The 20,794-nt window shown below is 40.9% G+C and overlaps 1 protein-coding gene across 1 annotated transcript; it reads right to left on the reverse strand.

Moving 5' to 3' along the window:
* Nucleotides 1–2,849: 2,849 nt before the first annotated feature.
* LOC130611503 (uncharacterized) lies at nt 2,850–17,160 on the reverse strand. Its single transcript, XM_057432268.1, has 12 exons — nt 17,024–17,160; nt 15,268–15,387; nt 13,485–13,586; nt 12,638–12,757; nt 10,047–10,196; nt 8,865–9,002; nt 8,081–8,197; nt 6,997–7,101; nt 6,477–6,590; nt 6,081–6,188; nt 5,135–5,326; nt 2,850–4,211 (listed from the first exon to the last, which is right to left on the reverse strand). The coding sequence occupies exons 1-10, from the start codon at nt 17,158–17,160 to the stop codon at nt 6,089–6,091; spliced, it is 1,203 nt and encodes a 400-aa protein (XP_057288251.1). The 3' UTR covers nt 2,850–4,211; nt 5,135–5,326; nt 6,081–6,088.
* Between the last annotated feature and the right edge of the window lie 3,634 nt (nt 17,161–20,794).

Here is a 20,794-nt window from a genome sequence, read left to right on the forward strand (position 1 = left end):
GGGGCTTTAACCACAGCAGTTCAAAGCCATACAGCACAATATCTACAGCTGTGTTTAACTCTAGGTGTGAAAGCAAGGATAAGAAGGCAGATGAGGGTGCCAGATCAGCATCAGTAAAACCTGCTGAGTTTTCTCCTACCAGAGATCACTGCATTACATGTGAGATCTTGAAGGCCAAGAGGAAGCACCTGCTGCTCAGTGAGGCTCAGGATCACTCAGATGTGTCAGAGATCCTCTTCACGGTGAATTCACAAAGCTCATTGCACATTGTCTTGTTAAAAGTGAGAGACATTCACACTTTGTTCTGAAAAGGCAAAAGCTAAAGAAGCCATTATCAGACTGCTCCCTGCCAGCCTGCCTTGGGAAACGTTCAGACAATCGTTTGCCATGGTTTTGGCATTTGAGCACTCTGAGGTCTCACCAGCTGGTTTACTCTCTATTGTTTTTCTTTTCATTACTTTTTCCTCAACTTTTTAATGGTTTTACACTTTTTTTTTTCCCCCACTGAAATGTTTCACTTCTACAAATTGGATCTGCATTCGCATTATGTATGTGCATCTCAAAGACTCCTGGTAAATATGTTTGGAAATGGTGTTTTCCTGCAGTTTTTGCCCCAGAGACCTCTGTAGTAGGGTGTCTTCAAAACCCCTGCCTCTGGGTGGTAACAGTCACTGGCTCTATGCACAGTGAAACACTGAGACCTGAAAATAGTAGTGTAAGGAATTATCTTGGGCATTTGATTCCCTTTGCCTATAATTGTACAAACTCTCACATCTTCTGTGTGGCATCTGCATAAACATCCACGCTCCAGCAGGGATGTTTGCTATGCTAGCACCAATCCTTTCCCACACACTGCTACGGAAAACAGAACTGTGTTGCTGCACCAAGGACATGCTGGAAGGACAACATAGGTTCAAAACACGTAAGAACTCCCTTTCCTCCAGCCTTGCTTGCAGATAAGCTGACTTAACAGCATGTTTACCTGAACACATCCAAGGAAGCCAGAGAAAGGACAACTCCAGCATGGACACCACACAGTACTCTGAGCATAATGCTACTTACAAGTAAAATTCAGTTCATCCAGAACTATCTGCTGTAAACACACCCTAGGGATTACAGCTGCCTTCCATCTTGCCATCCTTGTCAGCAAAGAAAATCCTTCGAAAGCACTTCACCACAGTGGGAATTTTAAGGGGAGGAGGGAGATATCCTCATCACTGTGACCTGCAAAGAGCAGCTTTAAAACCGAAACAAAGTACACATCACAAATGGCATTCCAGAATTGCTAGGGAACAACTGTTCCTACAAGCACAGATAACATATCACCCACGAGGAGATTCTCCCAGCACAAGCATGCCAACAGAAGATACATGGAAGAAATTTCAAGCTGGCTGATGAAGTTCAGAGCACATTTCAGCTTAATTACAAACTGAGCACAGATTTATGCAAAGTGGGTTTAATTAAAACGGGTGTCGTGGTTTAAGCCCAGGCGGTAAATCAGAACCACGCAGTCTACTCCATCCCTTTCTTCCCCACTACCCTCTCCCGGAGGGACAGGGAGGAAAATCAAAAGAATGTCACTCCCATGGGCTGAGATAAGAGCAGTCCAGCAACTAAGGTATAACACAAACCACTGCTGCTACCACCAATAATAATGATAAGGGAAATAACAAGGGAAGAGAATACAATACCACCCATCGAAACCCAGCCCAACCGAGCAGAGAACTAGCCGATCCGGGTAACTGTCCCCAGTTCTATATCCTGGGCATGAGGTGCTGTGGTATGGAATACCTCTTTGGCAAGTTTGGGTCAGGTGTCCTGTCTCTGCTTCCTCCCAGCTTCCCCTCCTCCCTGGCAGAGCATGAGATTCAGAAAGTCCTTGGTCAGACCAAACATTTGAGCAGTAACTAAAAAGATCGGTGCTATCAGCGCTGCTCCCAGGCCAAAAGTCAAAAACACAGTGCTGCAACAGGAGAAAAAATGACTGCTACTGCTGAACCCAGGACAACAGGTAACACTGATGTAAGGCTATCAAAACCAAAGTGGGGGCAGAGTGACAGACTTCAGCTTTGCTTACCTGTTGTAAGATCATCTCAAATCGACTTGGATAGATAAGCAAGTGGAAGGACTACATTCCAGTTTTAACTGCTCTGTTCAGACTGATGTGGTTACTGCTACAAATTAGATGTTGTGATGGCTCTATATCTTCCAGTGGCAGCATGAAATGATTTCAGCAGACCTCAAACCTCATCTGCCCAGTTTCACTCTTCTGCTTTTGCTACCATAGGTTGTCCAAGTGTACAGAACCTAGATTAAGGAGTAAATCTGCCACAGTTTAACTGCCACAGGCAGATTGGTTATCCTGTTTCTAGTCTAAGTATCTTTAACCAAAAACTATAAGATCTTTTAAGGACTGCTGAACAAATCCTATGGATCCACTTCAAGCTCCATCCACCATAGGCAAAAGCTTAAGGGCTCTTATATTTATACTGAGCTTAACTATTTCATGACAGCCTACTGCTGTCACCCAACTGCTCCATACTCTTGAGGAAGACATCTTCCTCATGCCAGAATGAGCACTATGGCTTCAGCTGCTCCCTTCCACTAGGTTACAATGCACCAAATATAACTTCATGACAAGATACCAAAATACAAACTGAGGGGTTGGGTACAAACCAAGTTGTGAACTCCCTTTAAGAGTTGGATTTAATCTCTGAAGCATCCTCCTTCCCCCTTTTGGCAAGGGCTAAAAACCAACCCCAGAGAAACAAAACACCCTCACACAAAGAGGACTCCTGAACCCACATATTCCTTTTATAATGGAACTCAGTGTAACAGCAAAAGCAGAGTAACAGGAATTTTTAAAGTCTTTAATTCTTCTGCATAAAGACAAAAATGCCAAAAACATACCATTCCCTTATTTACAGTCATCATAAACCATGACAACATGCACACTGGAGAAAGAAGGTGCTAAATATTACTTCTTTAAAAAGTGCTGTACAGGTGTGTTCCTTCTATACACACACCCCATGCTCTGTGGTGTGCAGCTGAGCCCTTGTGCTGGAACACTACTGAACCCCATGCCCGAGCAGCCTGGAAATAATGTTTTGGAATGAACTGGGAGTAGTTTTGGGGAAGCAGCTTAGTTCCACATCAGTAGCACAATGGGCTTTAGGGCCTTGGGTACACTGCCAGCCCCAGAGCAAGGCTGATGTGTGACATCCCTGGCACTGCCATAGCTCTGCAGTGGCCCTGTGAAAAGCCAACCAAACTCCTGCAAAGAGCCAATTCCCAGCTCTAACAGACATTTGTGTCCCAGTACATGCTACATAAAATGCCACAAGGACTGTAAAACATTCTTGTAACTGGCACATGAAGCCGGTCTGAAGGCCGTTATAGCCACAGCCCTCAATGAGCACAGTGCTAAGAGAATAAAACAAAGTAGAACCTCTTTCAGCACCATCACAATCCTTAGTCTGGATAAGAGCAGCTCTAAACCTGCAAATACTGCTGCTCACCTCCAGTTCCTGTAGGAACAGCAGGCACTGAACTCATTCTCTTATACACTTAACAGTAGATTGGCTCTTTGCATTAGGCTGCAACACACACAAAAGCAAATCCCAGGTATTTAGATTGTGTTGCTGTTCAGTCACTCATCCCCTTGAAGAGAAGGATCCGATTTTGATAAATCATCTGCCTTTCCTTTCTCTTCTCTCACTAGCTTAAGCAAATACTAACTTATCTTATGTCAGAGAATGGTAAATAAGCCAAACAGAGGATCACCCGATCCAAAAGCTAAGAACAGATTGTCTCTAACAGCTGGAAAAAGGCTGAAATTATCTACATTCTTTTGAAACAGTTCTTCGGCTTGGATGTACAATTCTGGTCCAGTAGAGGAAACAGGGTTTGAACTCCTTGGTTTAAGAGGTGACATTCTTCAGTTTAACTTGACATTGGACCAGTTCACCAGCATAACACCAGTGTACTATAAGTAGCATGATCTCCAAAGAGCAACAGCAGGATCCATCAATCGAAGCAGCCTTTACAATATGATGCACGTCATCTGCCAACGCAGCTACAGCAGAAACATTCTCACAAAAGCTTTAAGGAACATCCACCATCATTGTAGCACAGGCTTAATGAAATCAGAATTACACTTGAGGCAGAGGTTGCAGAAAAAGTATAATCTATCCATAAGGATCTTGAAAAACCTAAACAAAGAGGTAGATAACAGTGGTTTATAAGTACGATGTATCAGAATCATAGATTATCTAGTCATTAACAACGCTTTTAAGCTATAGTTACAGTCTGGAACACAGCACTGCATATGGTGAGATTAAAGCATTGTATAAAAGAAAAAGCCACAATGCCCATATTAAAGAAAGTGTTACAGATAGAATGGACATTTTGAGAACGCAAGTTATTGGAAACACAGAGTACTACATACCCTACAGTCCCAAAGTATCTATCAAAGCAAAGATGAAGCAGGTGAGCCTATCCTTCCCAACCCCTCACATCATTTTCATGTCATTATTAATTCATAATATACATTTTTCTCTCAATTCTAATTATCATATTCCTGCTATATCTTAAGTGTCCTACTGAGTAAGGTTTTTTCCTTTAAAAAGCAGCCAGATATATTAAAACTTACGGACATTTAATTGGGCTTTAAACCAGCCACATTGATTTTTCCTATTTTAGATGGAAATTTTCTTCTAGCAAAAAGGCAGGTAGTGTGGAGTTCTACCACATACCCACTATCTGGTTTTCAAGCAATATCCACCTTCCACACATGAAGGAATGTGAAGTTCCTGCCATCTGAGAGTTAGAGCTCACTGCATCCAAAAACCATGGTTAAAGGCAGCGTCTCTCTAAATATTGATCTTTGCATCCCAGGAAACCAATGCATTGCTCTATAAGAGGCTACTTAAGACACTTAACATTACTTTACATTTTACATGTCACAAAGATGTATTTTTAATTAGAACACGCGATTATGAACCCACTGAATATATGCGCTCCTTAACAGAGCCTTATTTACAATGAAGACAACTGCAAAGCAGCCACACATCAACTAGCCAGAAGATCAGAAAGGCTCTCCTAACTGTAATGTGTAGAGAAATGCTTTCTTTACCTGCATATTTTGCCTTATGTTGATTGCACATATGCTGACTGTAAATGTCTTCTTCTTTCAGTGCAGGTCATATGCGACTGCACCAGTTTTCCAAGACTTGATCAGCTCATCTCAGACTACATCCCTATCCTTCAAATCATTTTCCATCACAGGAGAAAGTCCTTCTTCGATACTTCTATATACAAAGAGAGACTAGATAGTTCAAATACTGAATTAGCACTTTAGGAAAATGAATTCCCAAGAAATCTTATTCATGCTCAAAGAGTTTAAATTTAAGATATCAATAAAGTCAATAGAAAAATGCCATTTGCACAATTTAAAGGCTCTGCTTTTTCCTCTAACTGCTAGAAATCAAAAATCTATAGTGTAAAACTAATTGCATGCTATATTCTTAATGAGTTTTGTAATGCAAAAATATTCCAAGACCTCTGTTAAACAGACATTTATATCCAAGTCCATAATGCTTCAGAGCCTGTCTTTGATCTACATTTAATGCAATCAAATTACACAAAATGCTATCTGCCAATAAAAGCTGCCTGACTCAAGATTACCACCCATCCTATTAATCCCTACAGGAATCTAAGGTCCAAGAGAAAATTTCCATTTAAATCTACAGCTGCAAATGCACAATTGTGACTTCATGATAAAAATACTAAAAGACAGAAAACCTGTTACTGAAATATCTCAACCTGGTGCGTTGCATTTGGGTGATAAAACACATTTTTTTTCTGGCTGAACAGGTAAATATTTCAGTTTACCAAATCTGAAGTATTAGATCTTTTAATTAAGGTGATGCATTAAATACAAGAGAACGGGATAAAATACTAATACATGACTAAATAGAGAAACTGATCTGCTTGAACAGAACAGCTGGATTCCATAGAATGATATTGCATATGAGCTACTGAACCAGAACAGGTAAAATAAGTAGTCAGCTTGAACTCACCTTGGTATTTAAATGTTCTTCCTCATTATTCTCTCTCCAGCACTTCCCCATCCCCTTTCAGGGTACTCTGACTGATGTCCTTCCAACAAACTGCTACAAAGTTTAAGCCTACAAATATAAAAACCCCCAGAGACTGAGTGACTTTCTGATGGCAACCTTTTTATACTAAATACAGCTGCAACCTCTATTTACACTAATATAGACTACAGTGTGAGAATGTGACAGAATTTTAGCATGCAACACATAAATATTAGCCAACAGATCCCTAAGCAACATGGGGGAAACAATACAGACCTCTATAATAAAAGCTTAGATTGAAATACAGCAATAAAGCAACTATGCTTCTAACCTTCATATGCAAAAAAAGCCCCCCATTGATGAGCTGCATCTTAATACCTCTCAAGCCTGCAGTCTGTATCTCTCCAAGTTTTGCTGTCAGGCAGAAAGAAGTTGGGATTTTTCTGTTTCTGATTGTTCCATCCTGAAGAACAGCTGGCTGGAATTGGGTCACTGCATGAAGACAAAGAACTGTCATTGTGGTCAGCTACAAAATAACTTAATCTCTAGGGAGGCAGAGAGGAAGCTTTTAGCTCCTAGGCTGAGGAAGTGAGAGGCCAGTAAAAACAATAGGGACCAATTCTGTGAAATGCCATTGCTTTCCATGCAACAGAGAGGGTGAAAGGGGCTCTTCATCTTCCAGCATTACATAACAGCAGAATTGGCAGGAAGCAATAGATGGACTGGAAAAAGCCAAGTAAACTCAACAAAAATAACCAGAGATACCACATGTTGGAGGAAATGTAAGGGGAAAAAGTAGTATTAAATAGCAAAGGAAAAGAAAGATTAAAAAAAGCAAAGGACAGGACATTCACAGCACAAACAATAAAAAGAAAGTCACAATCATTACAGTATTTACCTTATTTCAATACCATGTTGTACTGTCATTACTTCATCGTGTTCACCAAAAGCTTCCCACTCTGAGCACTTTGAAAGAGCCTCCTGATCTCCTGATTCAGTAAGACTAAAAAGAAAGTGAAAAGGTCTGAAACCATGGACCTCTGTAACAGTTCCTCTTAATTCTTCTGAAAGGGTGTAAGCAGAGAAAGAAAAACACACCTCTACAAACATTTTTACAAAGATTAGTGTGAAAACCTTTCAATCACTGTTCCCTTAGAAAAGTGGAGCTGACAAAACTCTATAGAGTTAAGCCATGCTCTCCTCCACACAGCCTATCATTTCTCATTTATAGAAAGACTTCCTATGCAGCAGCTAGGAAAGAGGAGCCTAAAACACTCGACCCTTCTGTTAGCAATTTTTGAACATTAACCTCACTTTGATCCAGTCCCAGGCTGGGTGACCAACTTCTTGTTGTTCCAACAAGTATTTTCTTCCATAACATCTTTCATAAGGCAAAGAGAAGCTTAAACATACACAAAGCTTCTTTCACACCCCTTCACAGATACATATTCTCTGTAACAACTGTAGCAAACATAACATGGAAATAGTTAGGCAGTGAGTCTCAGTATTTGCTGACCAACTTCTGAGGGCACAATGGGCTCCATTCCCTTATTGTAATGTTCATCAACTTGTACACTCTGTCTGCCAAAAAGCAGAATGCAGTGCATGTAAAGCAGAATGCAGTGCATGGATGAGGTATGAGAAATAACTTGCAGATGCCTAACAATGTCAGAATTACAGCCTCTGAAGCAGAAACCAGGTTTTGTGAGAAATCAAAACCAATACATTAGCATTGCCTAAATCTACACACCCAAAATTACCTATGTTGTGTCTTCTGACACTGCAGTATCTTCACTTTTGCAATGGACCACTGTAAATATTTGTCATCATATAACACAATTCTGGTATGATATCACTTCCTCATTAAATTGCATGCACATTTAGATACAGTTAAAGCTATTAACAATTGGGGGGATAAATATGAATCATATTCCAAAATTCAGTTCATAATATCATTCTCCATATGGAGAATCATTTCATACCTTCCCAGTGTGTGGTACATCTGCACATAACGGTTTTCGCCCTTTGAAATCACAGAGGAGTCAGGATTGTTTCTTTTTCTGCGTTTCCATACGGGAGAAGAACCTGGAGAACAGGGACTATGAGAAAAGACAGATTTTACACACAAAACAATCTGTGTTTAAATGCTTATCAGTGTTCTGCAAAATAATGGCAAGTGCTACACAGGAAGACTTTTTTTGAGGTATGATTCTTCAGTCATAGCAGAGAAACAAGAGAAAATGTCTCAAATTCTGGTAACCACTTCACTGTATTTTGGACAGCAAACTCAGTCACAATCACAGAAGACACTTTGAATCAGAGACCATTTCAGCTCCACAAACATGCCCCCAGATCAAGACATCTCTGTGAACAGGGAAGTGCATGAGGTGCTTCACTTTCAGTATCCTCACTGTTCTGTGGATAGGTGTAATACTGTTCATTGAGGATGGTGACTCTTGCTTCTGAGAAAGGTTGCCTACTTTCAGCACCTGCTAGTAGTGCTTAGAGAAACCTCAGCACTCCATGAACAGAGCAGCTGAAAAATGACTGCTTTTTCTGCTGTTAATCATGCAGTTCTGCAATGCTGCTAATTCTTCCTCATTCAATGCTCTGTACCAGCGATAGGTTACATTCCACAGCAAAAGTGCCAAACCCTGAAGTTGACCATTAACTGTCCTTTCATTAAACACTTCCTACAAATAACTGACAGCATCAACATGTATTCAACCAATTCAGTAAGTTAACCATAGAAGTTCTCTCTCATACCTCCCTGGTGTGTAGTCAGTCTGTCTGCACTCATCTTCACACTCATTTTTCTTCTGCTTTTCGTCAAAAACAAAGGAGCCAGAAATATCCTGATCCTTGCAGAACCATTCCTGGGAATTATCTGAGGGTTCTGTACTACTAAAACCAGAGAAAAAAAGAAAGGATTTTAAATACCAGCCATCTGACTTGCAGTTTAAGCTGCAGTAATAATTAACAGTTCAACTCATATGACATCCAAATGGTGCAAACAACTTCTACCACAGGTCAACTACCCCACAGCTAATACTATTTACACAATGCAGTTACAGAGCTAATAGAATTCCATTCATTCTTTTTCTCCCCATGTAATAGTCCAAATCTTGCAAAGTATTAGGTGGCATCAATTTGGGGAGCTAGCCTTGTTACAGAAATTCATAGTTCTAAAAGGTAAGAAATGCCCCAATTTCCATCCTGAACACAGCTGCCACTCTCCTGTAAAGAGAGCTTTTTTCTCTGATCTTCTTACACTTTTCAAACGCTCTATTGCAGGAGAAAGGGGGTTCGCAGACATCAGTAGAAGGGAAGACAGACAGGTTAGCAAGTTCAGGGAACAGTAATCACCGATTTCCTGCTTCTGCCTATCCTTTTCTAGGAAAGTATTTTCTCGCTTTGCGCTCATCACTGTAAACCCACAGGGGAAGGGAGCGTGTTACCGCAGACAGACCAAAAGCCTTCCTCCCCAAAGCACCTTACTGGAGATGAATTTAGACTAAATAATGGGAATATCTCAAAAGACTAAAAGAATTCAGAAGGAAAACAAGGCTTTCAAGGAGACTGCCACTTCCGAGCCTGATAGCTTCTCTTGCTCCCAGTTAGCAATCCTCTAAAGGAAATACAGGGCCCTCCTGTGAAGCAAGAGACACATGATGATTTAATGCACCCATGACTTTAAGCTGAAAGAGGGTAGATTTAGATTGGATATTAGGAAAATACTCTTCACTATGAGGATGGTGAGGCGCTGACACAGGGTGCCCAGAGAAGCTGTGGTTGCCCCATCCCTGGCAGTGTTCAAGTCCAGGTTGGAGGGGGCTTGGAGCAACCTGCTCTAGTGGAAGGTGTCCCTGCCTATGGCAGGGGGCTGGAACTGGGTGAGCTTTAAGGTCCCTTCCCATCCAAACCATTCTGTGATTCTATGATACACACACAGGCTGGAGATCCCAGGTTTCTTCAGTAGGAGGATCCCAGGCATGCAGTGCTATCTTCCACAGCCTGATTTGCTGGTCCCAGGACCTACGGCTGTACTTCTTAAATTTGTTGGGAGTTCTAGGATGAACTCCTGGTATCCGTTGATTCCTGTAAATACACAACAACAGTTATTATTTCAGAACATGATTTTTGTTCTTACCTCAGTCCATCAGATCACACAGGCATCAGTGCTCTCATAAATAAAACATTTGTATTTTAAACTGAAATGTGTATACTCTAGAACACTGTCAAAAAGACGGCCAACAGCTAACAGCAGCACACTGAGTCACACCAGAGGTTCATCCAGTCCAGCACTCTGACACCTGCCAAAAGGAGACCCCTACTGCCCATGGACAAATATGAAACAGAAGAAGCATAACTCATACTCCTTCCATAGTATCCTAGCCTCCAGCTACTTCTACCTCAGTGCTCCTGAGTCAGGTGTAGTTTCTATATATTTAGTATTGTACTGAGTCTGGCTGTGACGGAGTCACATCAATACAGCGGACTAGTCCCTGTATTCATTTATGGCTAAAACAGTGCTAATAACACTCTTATTTTTGGCCACTGTTGAACAGAGCTTGCACAGCTTCACAGCCTTCTCTTTCTCCCATTCTGCTCTGCCCCCTTCTGCAGCTACCAAGCTGAGGATGAACAAAAAATTGAGAGGGGAAACTGCTGGGACAGTTGACATTCCAAACCAGATAATGTCACGCTCAGCAGTGAAAACTGGGGCAGAGGAAGATGTGTCTTCCAAAGTGGCCACTGCTCAGGCTGTCAGGGCACCAGTCTGCTTGTGGGAGCTAGTGAGTAATTGCATTTGCATTGCTTGGCTTTTTCCTCCCCTTTTCTTCACCTATTAAACTGCCCTTATCTCAGTCCCATCACTTTTCTTGCTCTTGCTCTTCCTATTCTTTTCCCATCCCACTGGGGAGAGGAGGGGAGCAAGTAACTGTTTGGGTATTTGGCTCATGGCAGGGATCAAACCACAAGTATCTTCAGTGAACTTTTATTCCATCATTGTCCATGCATTATCACAATGGGGACTGCTGTAATTCTAAACAGCACTTGCCTCTTGGGAGTACAGAAAACAAAGCACCCCATTATCTGGGTAACATGCAAACGATACCCCTTTCCATGGAAAGGACAGACACTGTAACAATGCTGTTTGGGATCATCCCATGGCAGGAAGCGATGTTTCTCAGAGGGTATCTCAAATCTGGACCCTGAACATCAAACATCACTGGAAAGCTCACTTAAACTATCTCTTCAGAACAAACCAATCCTGTTTATAGTGCTACCATACTGGAGTCAGCTTTATGTCTGGGAGGAAGCTTATTACAATCAGGTTTTCAATCACACCAAGTACTTTGGTCTCAAGTGGTCCCTTACCAGCTTCACAGATCAATGTTCCTAGCCATAACACTTTTTGCAAGATAGAGATCCCTGCTAAGGAGCAGTATTATAAACTACTCTGTTAAGATACCACCTAGACAACTTTTTTTTTAAGTTTACTCCATAGTTTTTTTTGAACACTCTTCTCACCCTTTCCTATTCTCCACCTGTGATTCAACTGATGACAGCAAAGCTATGCAAGTGCCAGGCATCACCCTAAGACTGGCTGCAGTCCTACCATTGATGACAAAGCGACAAGCAAAACTACAATTCACAAAGCAATCCAAGGCTCTTTGAAGAAAGAAAGTGTTATTAAAGATATGACCATGATACCATGTAGTATCTGATCATTTATGGCATTTGTTGTTGATTTTTAGTCATTAAATCTAGTCTTTCAAGTTTTGCTCAGCAACAGCCTTGCAGTGTCCATTGTACTTAGCTGCCAGTTTTCATAATAGACTCTTACAGGTAGAATCCATAGAAAGCTGACAACTATAAGTAGCTAGCCACATGTAAAAAACACCTCTAAAAATAACCCTCAAAACAATAACAAAACCCACACAAGCCAATCAAATGAGACCCACCAACCCCTCTCCCAAATGCAGATCCACACAGTAGTACAGACTAGCTTCTGAATCTTGACAGCTCTGCAGTAAGCAGAGGGGGCTGGCTAAAAAAATCTTGCCTAAAGTGCCACAATTCACAGACTCTGAAGCCCACACTGAAAGGAAAAAATCCAGGTTTTGATCTGTTAGTTACTGATAAATCACTGAAGACTGGTTTTCCTTACCAATACTTAAACGCAAGGCTTTGCTCAAGCCTCATTCAAAGCTGGCATTTCCTGGTAGCAATTAATTTCTCACTGGCCTACCAACACAGTCACCAGAAACTGGGATGATTAATGCAGAACTTATTTAAAGCATATTTGCCATTAGCAACAGCAATACACAAAGGGAACATTCAGCTTTGAATTTTCCCTATCTAAATTTGCTCATATGCAGAAAATACCTGGCTTCTCGTTCATAAAAGTCAATTATGTTTTCATCACTTACTGTTCGTACAATTCTAAGTGCATTGAAGATGTGTGCTGATCTATACAGATGGCAGGAAGAAGTAAGAGTTTATTTGGAAATGTGCAACGTAGAGGAACTTACTTCGGAACTTCTTTAATGTATCTGTCATAAGCAAGAGTATTCTTTCCAAAGTTGATCTGTTTTTGTCTTCTCCTCAGAACCACTTCATCTGTTTCCCTTTCAGCTGGATTAGCAGAATCACTTGAAACAGAATTTAAAAGCAAAAATTAGAATTAAGTTGAAAAGAGCCTTGCAGTAAGTTATAAAAACACATACTCCAGAACTGTGTTTATTCTTACTCTGACAGACAGTAAGCACAACTCTTACTTCACTAGTGAAGTGAAAATTGTGCTAAGCAAATGAATCACTCCATGATTAGGTTTTGCAAGTTGATTAAATTGCTCAGGTTTATAACAGGTTGAGGTTAGTGGTGCTAGAGCTGCCTTACTAGAAGCTTATTGCTAACCCTACAACAAGCAAATCAAATGATACATGATTATTGCATGTATGTGTAACAACCTCCTAATACAAATATGAAAAAGCTTAAACTCAATAAAACTAAGATGGATAATATAAAGGAGGCAAGCTTGAAAGATCTAACAGCCATTTCTCTCTCCTAGCTTCAATGGCTGGTTTTCATTTGTCCTTTCACTATTACGGTATTTTCTGTTATGGAAAGTTGTAATGAATATGCAACCTAAGCTGAAAAAGAAGAGAATCTAAATGATCACATAAGTAGCTTTTGAGATAAGACTTCTCAGTACTACTGTCTCCTTAAGGCTTCCTTCAGGCTTGAAATCAAACAGCCTGGCTGTTTTTCAAGTCCTCATTAATGCATGCAAAGTAGTCAGAGATCAGCAGATGGCTATTGCTAAAACCAACACAGCAAGAGTTAATAATTAAGAGTTAATAACTGCCCAATACCCACTTTGTCACTTTTTTATTTGATGTTTTCACAGCTTTGCCTTCTTCAATTCTGTCTTCCCAGTCAGGGCAAGAAAAAGTCCTTGAATGTTCTGGTGCTGTAGAACTGGAAAATAATGGAGAATTTAATATGAACATTTGTTGCTTGTAACAGAGGAGAAACTTCAAGTTGTGGACAAAACCAGTTCCACAACTGTAAAACCCTGGGCATGCCCCTACTCTATTTCAGTTCAAAGACAAAAAAATTAAAACCTTTCAGTGTTGTGATGCAAGATTATCAGTTTTACTTTGCAGGTAAAGAAAACGCTCATGAATTTCCTGTCAGAACACAGACCTGACTATTTCCTAATACACTCGAACTCAGTTAACCCCTCTCCCTACTGCTTGAGGACCTCCCCAGAGAGCACAAGTCATGAAACTACTTTAGGCCAAATCATCTAGTTACTGCTCTCTCCCAGCAGCAAAAGACTTTGTAAAGGGCAAGGTTGATGATTCGATGCTCAAGAAACACAGAAATGCCCATCACATCAGCAGAACTAAGATTTTGCCAGACACCATCATATCCTAACACAATCATTTGAAGAATGTAAACTGTTGTGTAAAGCCCAAAATGGAGTCAGGAAGCTCTTAACTAATCAGCTGGATCACTGACATTCGCTGAGTGGAGAATAACCAGGTTCTTCATTAACGTAAAAATGTAGTAAGTGACAGTTGTATAATGCTATAACATTCTGAAGCACTGAAAACTTCTTTCAGTCTGTCCACTTCTTTCAGTGCCAGTGCCTCAATATTTAGTGTAAGTAATACAGAAGCAGATTTAGCTTATACTCTTGCTTTCCCTAAACAGTTTCACATCAACAAATGGAACTATCATCCAATGCTGCCAATGTCATTTTAACATAGAACAAAGATTCCATACTAAGAAGGAACATATCTGCTTAGCAGAAAGAAACACAAAATGCTGCTGGCACATTCAGTTTGACTCATAATCACAACATACTGTTAATATTTTTTAATGATAGCAATGACACTGAAAACACCCCTGAATACAAGGGCTTTTGTAAGCTCTTCAATAGATTCATTAGCTAAAGCAATATTAAACTTGCCATCAGAAATGACAACCACCTTCATACAGGGTAACACAGAGATGTATAAATCATATTAAAAAAGTTTTCTGATGCCCACAGTAAAACATTTCACCTCTTCTAACTCCCATTCTAACATAGTTTTCTGCACATATCCAAGCACTCACAACTTCTCATTCTTGGAATATAAAAAAAAAAAAGAAATATCTACTAAAACTGTAGTACAGTTGAAAATACCAAGTGCACTGTCAAGTGAAGAGACAAACATCATGGTCTGCCCACACTCACACATAAAGATGTGTAAGCAAAGTGTAAAAGTGCAACAGCATAGTGGTTCAATGGACATTTTATACTAACATTGAAGACTTCAGCAACTAAGGCGTAAACCACTGCCTCAGAATATGCAATTTCTCTCATTCATATGGAATACTTGCTAATATTATGGCATATATTTCAATTAGCCAAACTGAATTACAGAATCATAGAACAGTTAGGGTTGGAAAGCACCTTAAGATCACCTAGTTCCAACTCCCCTGCCATGGGCAGGGACACCTACTCTTGCATAATGCAGGTAATAATTTTCTAACTCTGTGCTACTGTGTTATTAGAAAGCCTTCAATCACATCCAAGGTTTTGCTGGATTCCTAGAGAGAAGAGTGCAGCAAAGCGAAGGTTTAAACAAATTTCACATTTATTCCTTACCTCTCCAGCCATTGGTCTAAATGTCTACATTGACATTCATCCAACACCAAAGAATCTGAATCATTCCAGCTCCTACATTCCTGTTCTTGACGCCAGCAGTGTGGTTGCACAGAACTAGAAACCAAGAATTTTCATCAGAAATTCAAGTCACTGAACATTGCCTATACAAAATTGATAGGGACAATCTGGGTACCATCGTGTAGTTACAAAATGCTGATTTGGCATGCAGATATGTGATTTGTGCCACCTTATCTGAGCAATACTAAGTTACCAAAGGTGTTAGACAATGCACTTGTCAAGAAAAGGTCTTTGACTAATGAAACTTTTAAATAAACCATTATTATTTAGGTGATTTGCAAACAGAAAAGAGAAAAAAAACAACAGAGGGCTGCCAACACTGTTTATGGAACTGCTGACATGTCAACACTCACAGAATGTTGTCAGCAACACATTATTTGACATTTATATACCATTCCATCCAGTACTTAACTTGCAGAAGTGGTGAAACAAAATCAGCATGTGTAAGAAGTAGGTCAAGCAGTTATGTGGAACACTTTTATACACAAGTAAGCATGGGACAAGGAGCTAGACTAGGGTGCTTGAAACATGCTGGAAGGACAACCAGAGATCGCTTGAAGATTAATAAGAGTTATCTTCATTTTCCTCCTCAGTTCTGGAGAAACTGAGGAAGGAAACTGAGAAGGAGCTCTGACATTTTAAATGACAGGTTACTAAACACAGCACTGTCACAGCACCTACTAACATCAGACCAGGCTTCCGGGCTATGGACCACACCTGCAGGTCCACCTCTGCCTGCCTGAGAGAATAATCCTGTATTACAGACCACAAAGCAAACATACTGCTGTTCCTTCAGTGCAAGTGAACACACTGCTTTGTGTATGCAAGGTCTCTGCAGGTTTTAAGTCAACAAGAGAGAGAGAAGGAAGGTTTTGGTTATTTTAATCTTACATTTGCAACTTATGTTTTCTTTCCCTTCCTCTTTCACCCTGACTGGCTGCCAGTTCCCTGGTCCCACAGGGCTCCAACTTACTGACACACATTACATACGGTTTATTCCCTGCTCCCAAAGAGTTCAAAGTTGCAAACACACAGCACAAATAGCTCACTTCCAATCATGGATCTAGGCAATGGGACACTTTCAACACATTTGGTTTCTGCAAAGCTTAGTCACTGGATAAAACCCTTCTCTAAGCACCCTCAACATTAATCACTCAATTCAAAGACTTGAAAGAAAAGGGGAATGGGGGGAAACACACACCACTTACTGTGCTTTAGGCACAACACTGAAACCCTAGAGAAAAATGCTAGCCAAAAATAACCCCTTTTTATAAGTATTCCAATGTTTCTTTAACCCGCCCGCTTCTGGGTCACCCAAAAAGCAACCCCAGAGATCCCCAGCCGGACCCAGGGCACCTAACCGAAGTGCACACACTGAAGCCTAGGCTGCGGCCTCCAGTTCACTCCGAGCCCAGCTCCCTACCCGCTGCCAGCAGGGACCGAAGCAGCCTCTACAAGGAGGCTCTCCCACTAAGGCCGCCTGCCCGCGGGGCCCAGGAGAAGACCTTTGGTAGAGGACGACAAGCGGGTACCGAGGAGGACGAGGCTGAAGGGGGGGCGGGAAGGCGGAAGAAGTGCACCCTGCGGCCTACCCCCACAACAGCCTTCCCCACAGACGCCCTAAAAGACCAACACCCGCCAGGCCCCGGCCGCCCCGTCTCTCCGCGGTGGCTCCCACCTGCGCAGCCCGCCTGGCTCCTCTCCGCCGCCTCCCTGGCGCGGCAGGCCCCGCTGCCCTCCGAACATGGCTGAGGCGAGCGGCGCCGCCGCCGAGTAACATGGCTGCGCCCGGGCGCGGAGACAAGCAGCGCACATGCGCGGCAGTCCTGACCCAGCGCGGGTGTCTGCACATGCGCACTAGCTGCCTGTGTGGTGACTGGGGGTGCTGAGGTGAGGGCTGGAAGCGGCTGCGGGGCGTTGGGAGCACAAACAGGCTCCGTTTCCAGCCAAGGTGGTCTGTCTGCTGATGTTCTGAGGTAAATCAGCTCCGGAAAGGGTGTACAGGCACCGCAACGTACACCCCTGAGAATATGGGGCGCATCTTACACCGTTAATGGCATACACTACGTTCTGCTGTGGCCTGTGCTTGTTAACATCCCTTGTCCACGGTAAGAGAATTGTTTTACGTAGGAGACAGCATTGCTGTATGTTAGTGCCCCTACTGATTTTATGACAGTGTTCACTCCTTTCCCCTTTTTTTGTTGTTGTTTTTTTTTTTGTTGTTGTTGTTTTTCCTCAGATACATAGATTTCACACACCTTCCGTTTATGCCACCCTCTGCATTCAGGTTACAGTAGGAAAGTTCATCAAAGAAGGCATTATCAGGTGCGCCTTCAGGAGAATTTAAGCCCACTTTGTATTCAGCTGTTCTCAGCTAAAACCTATACAGATAACTCAGTCTGATTACCACCCATATAAAGTTATATAAACTGGCACAGGTAAATTTAAAATGAAAACCAAAAGTCATACATAAAATCAATTGTATTTTTATTCAGCTCTTCAGAAACTTTTAAGATTAACTACAAGGATTCATTAAGCCTTTTCCTTAAAGGCTATCCAAATAATTCTGTGTGTTTTAAAACAGGCTAGCTATCCTGGTAAAAAGCAAAACAAGAACAAAACAACAAACCCTGTGATACATCTTTGGAAGAAAATTTATTGTAATGCATGTAAAAGCTTGACTACTTATACCTCAACTCCTTAAATACCTCAAAGTCAACATCTCTTAAGAAACGGCACTCAGAACTTTAGTCAGTTATGTCTTGCTGAGGTGCAGCCTGACTGGAATGGTACATAGCTACAGTTCACCAAGTTTCAACACAATAAAAATATACTGAAGAAATCATATAAGAACCTGGTATTTTGGTTTCAAGTTATGACAAGCCTTGTGGCAAAGGACTGCATTCATCTAATGGATTCAAAATACATTCTGCTTGGTCAAAATGCCTTTTTTTTTTCTTTGTTTAGCAAACTATGTTAACAAAAAAAATCAATGGATAACATTTTGCCAAGATTTTCTGGAATGCTACAAAAACAGAAATAACACAACTGTGGAAATAAATAATACAGCCACAGCCCATGTTTTCAGAAACACCTCTTCAGCTGCAGCACATGGGGACATTTGGGCTCTACATGTATACACACATATGGAGTATTTATACTGACATTGTGCACCCACATATAGCTTGTCTTATTGTAATGACATTACATTTATGTAACATACTTCAGATTACTAACATTGCCCATCCACAAGTCAGTGATGTGGAAAAACATATACACAGCTGAAAACACAACACTAAATCACTAATAATTAAATAAAAATCTTTAAGTATTTTAACCCATCATATTACTTCTTTTTCTTACAAAGTGCTATAAAAAGACCAACTCTAATGTATTTCTTGTTACTGCAAGTAAAGATCTTCTCTAGAAACAGTCCTATATGTATATGTGGTTCTTTAGATGATGATCTGAAACTACCATGAAGATAAACGTCTATTTTTATACTGTATTATTTTCATATTCCGTGATTTATTCAAGATATTTATCACATTACTCTGCAGGGAGAGGTCACAGTTCCTCTCTCTGCTGTCTCTATGAATATGGACTTTTAACAAGGTGGGTTTTTAACACAGCCTTGAAAAAGCCTGCAAACTTTGGAGGCATGCCAGATCATATTGAGATTTAAACTTGGGGTAAAAATGCTTGTTTTAAGGAATTTAAGCCAGGCACTATTATTAACATAAATCATAATTTGGTTTTGGTAATTATTACTATGTTTCAAGAGGCACTTCTGTGTATAGAGCACTACCATTAACAGACGCAAGCGTAGTATACATTTATGGCTGTTACTTTCTCGCACTGTTATACTGGCAAAAGAAATAAGAGGAGTAAAAGCAAAGTTCCACTGAAATGAAATCTTCCAATTATTTCAGATTAGATTTCTGCAAAAACAAGTCCACAGCACAATAAATCAGCAGACTAAAGCTCGTATTACATGAAATACTATTGGAAACAGACCTGTTTTTCTTGTATAAAACCATCTGCAATTACCTGCATCTATTATCCAAGTTTCTCAAGGCCTTTACAACTTTAACTTCATGGATGTTTACAATAAATATTTTTATTCCAAATAGGAGAAGAGCTCTAGGAATTGAATGACTGTCAGTGGCCAAACCACAGCTCCAGAATCCTACCCTCTCTTCTGCAGGTGCTTCAAGGACAACATCCCTTCTATCTGTGCCACGTTATGTAAACTCCCAAGAAGTAATGGGTTCAAAATGCTTGTTTGTAAAGGCTGCTGTGTGTGAGGAGGTGCATGTCTGATGACACCACCCAGCCCTGTAAGAATCTTCTCAAGTTAAAAAACTCTGCAGAGAACATTTCAAACTTCCAAATAACTTTCCCACAGACAGAAATACTGGAAAATATTTTAAATTAAATCACAGAGCAGCTCCTTGATTTTTTGTTTAGTTTTCAGGCTTGTCAACAAATCCATCTGAAACTCAGGAACTCAATCCTATCCTGTTCAAGAAGGACATGCCACTTAAGATCTCGTTGGGGAACAGACACATCCATACTACCAGTCTCATGTCAAATTTTAACTCTACACAATCCAAAATAACACAATATGAAAAACAGAAAAATCACTGTTATTAATAGCTACTATAATTGCATAGTTGATGTTCAGTATGTAACAACTGAGACACCCTCAAGCAATTCCATGTCCTTGAACCCAAACAGTTTGAACTTTTAAAAGTGCAGATTATTGAAAAACACCAACACTAGAACATATCTCAAATGATGCTGTTGAATCTGTTCTCAATTCCTTATCCCTCTCCAAAACAACGCCTGCAGCCACATTCATAACCATTTTCCATCTAGCTGGCTCTGAGTGCAGTTTGGTATGTTCACCACATGACCTGTGGCTTGGCTGAGACTAATTACATCTTTCATGCTTCCAGTGCTTGTACAGTTTTTAACATCCTGCCTCTGTGCCTGCTCAAAACAGTTTCCTGCTCAAAACATCTTGGCAGTCAAGATGTCTTCACTTGTAGTGAAGTGTAATCACTTGCCAATACCTAGGGGGGCCTGTAAAAAACCTGGAGATGGACTTTCTGCAAGACCATGGGCAATTTACTAAGGTGATCCTTCTGACTATGCAGGTGGAAGATCTTAGGCTTTTATTCTCTTAGACCAGAGGATCAAAATGCTCCTTTCTCTATTTGACCCAACTGGCTGCCTGAGGTTACCAGCCTGCTAAGATGGACAACCAAAGTAAGCAAATACATGTATCTCAGCCCATGCAGTGCACAGGCCAGTGTAACAACTCACATTCTCTAGCAGCTTGAGGCTTTCCCCCATGAAGTATGCCAAAGAACTGTTCACTTAAGGGTGTGACAGACAGCTAGAAGACGAAGCATTGCATTTAGGTCTAGGAGTAAGGTTCTCT

This window comes from Pezoporus wallicus, unplaced genomic scaffold, assembly GCF_028554395.1.
Source record: "Pezoporus wallicus isolate ANWC-B61680 ecotype Strahan unplaced genomic scaffold, APGP_CSIRO_Pwel_v1 contig_8490, whole genome shotgun sequence".
NCBI lineage: Eukaryota > Metazoa > Chordata > Aves > Psittaciformes > Psittacidae > Pezoporus > Pezoporus wallicus.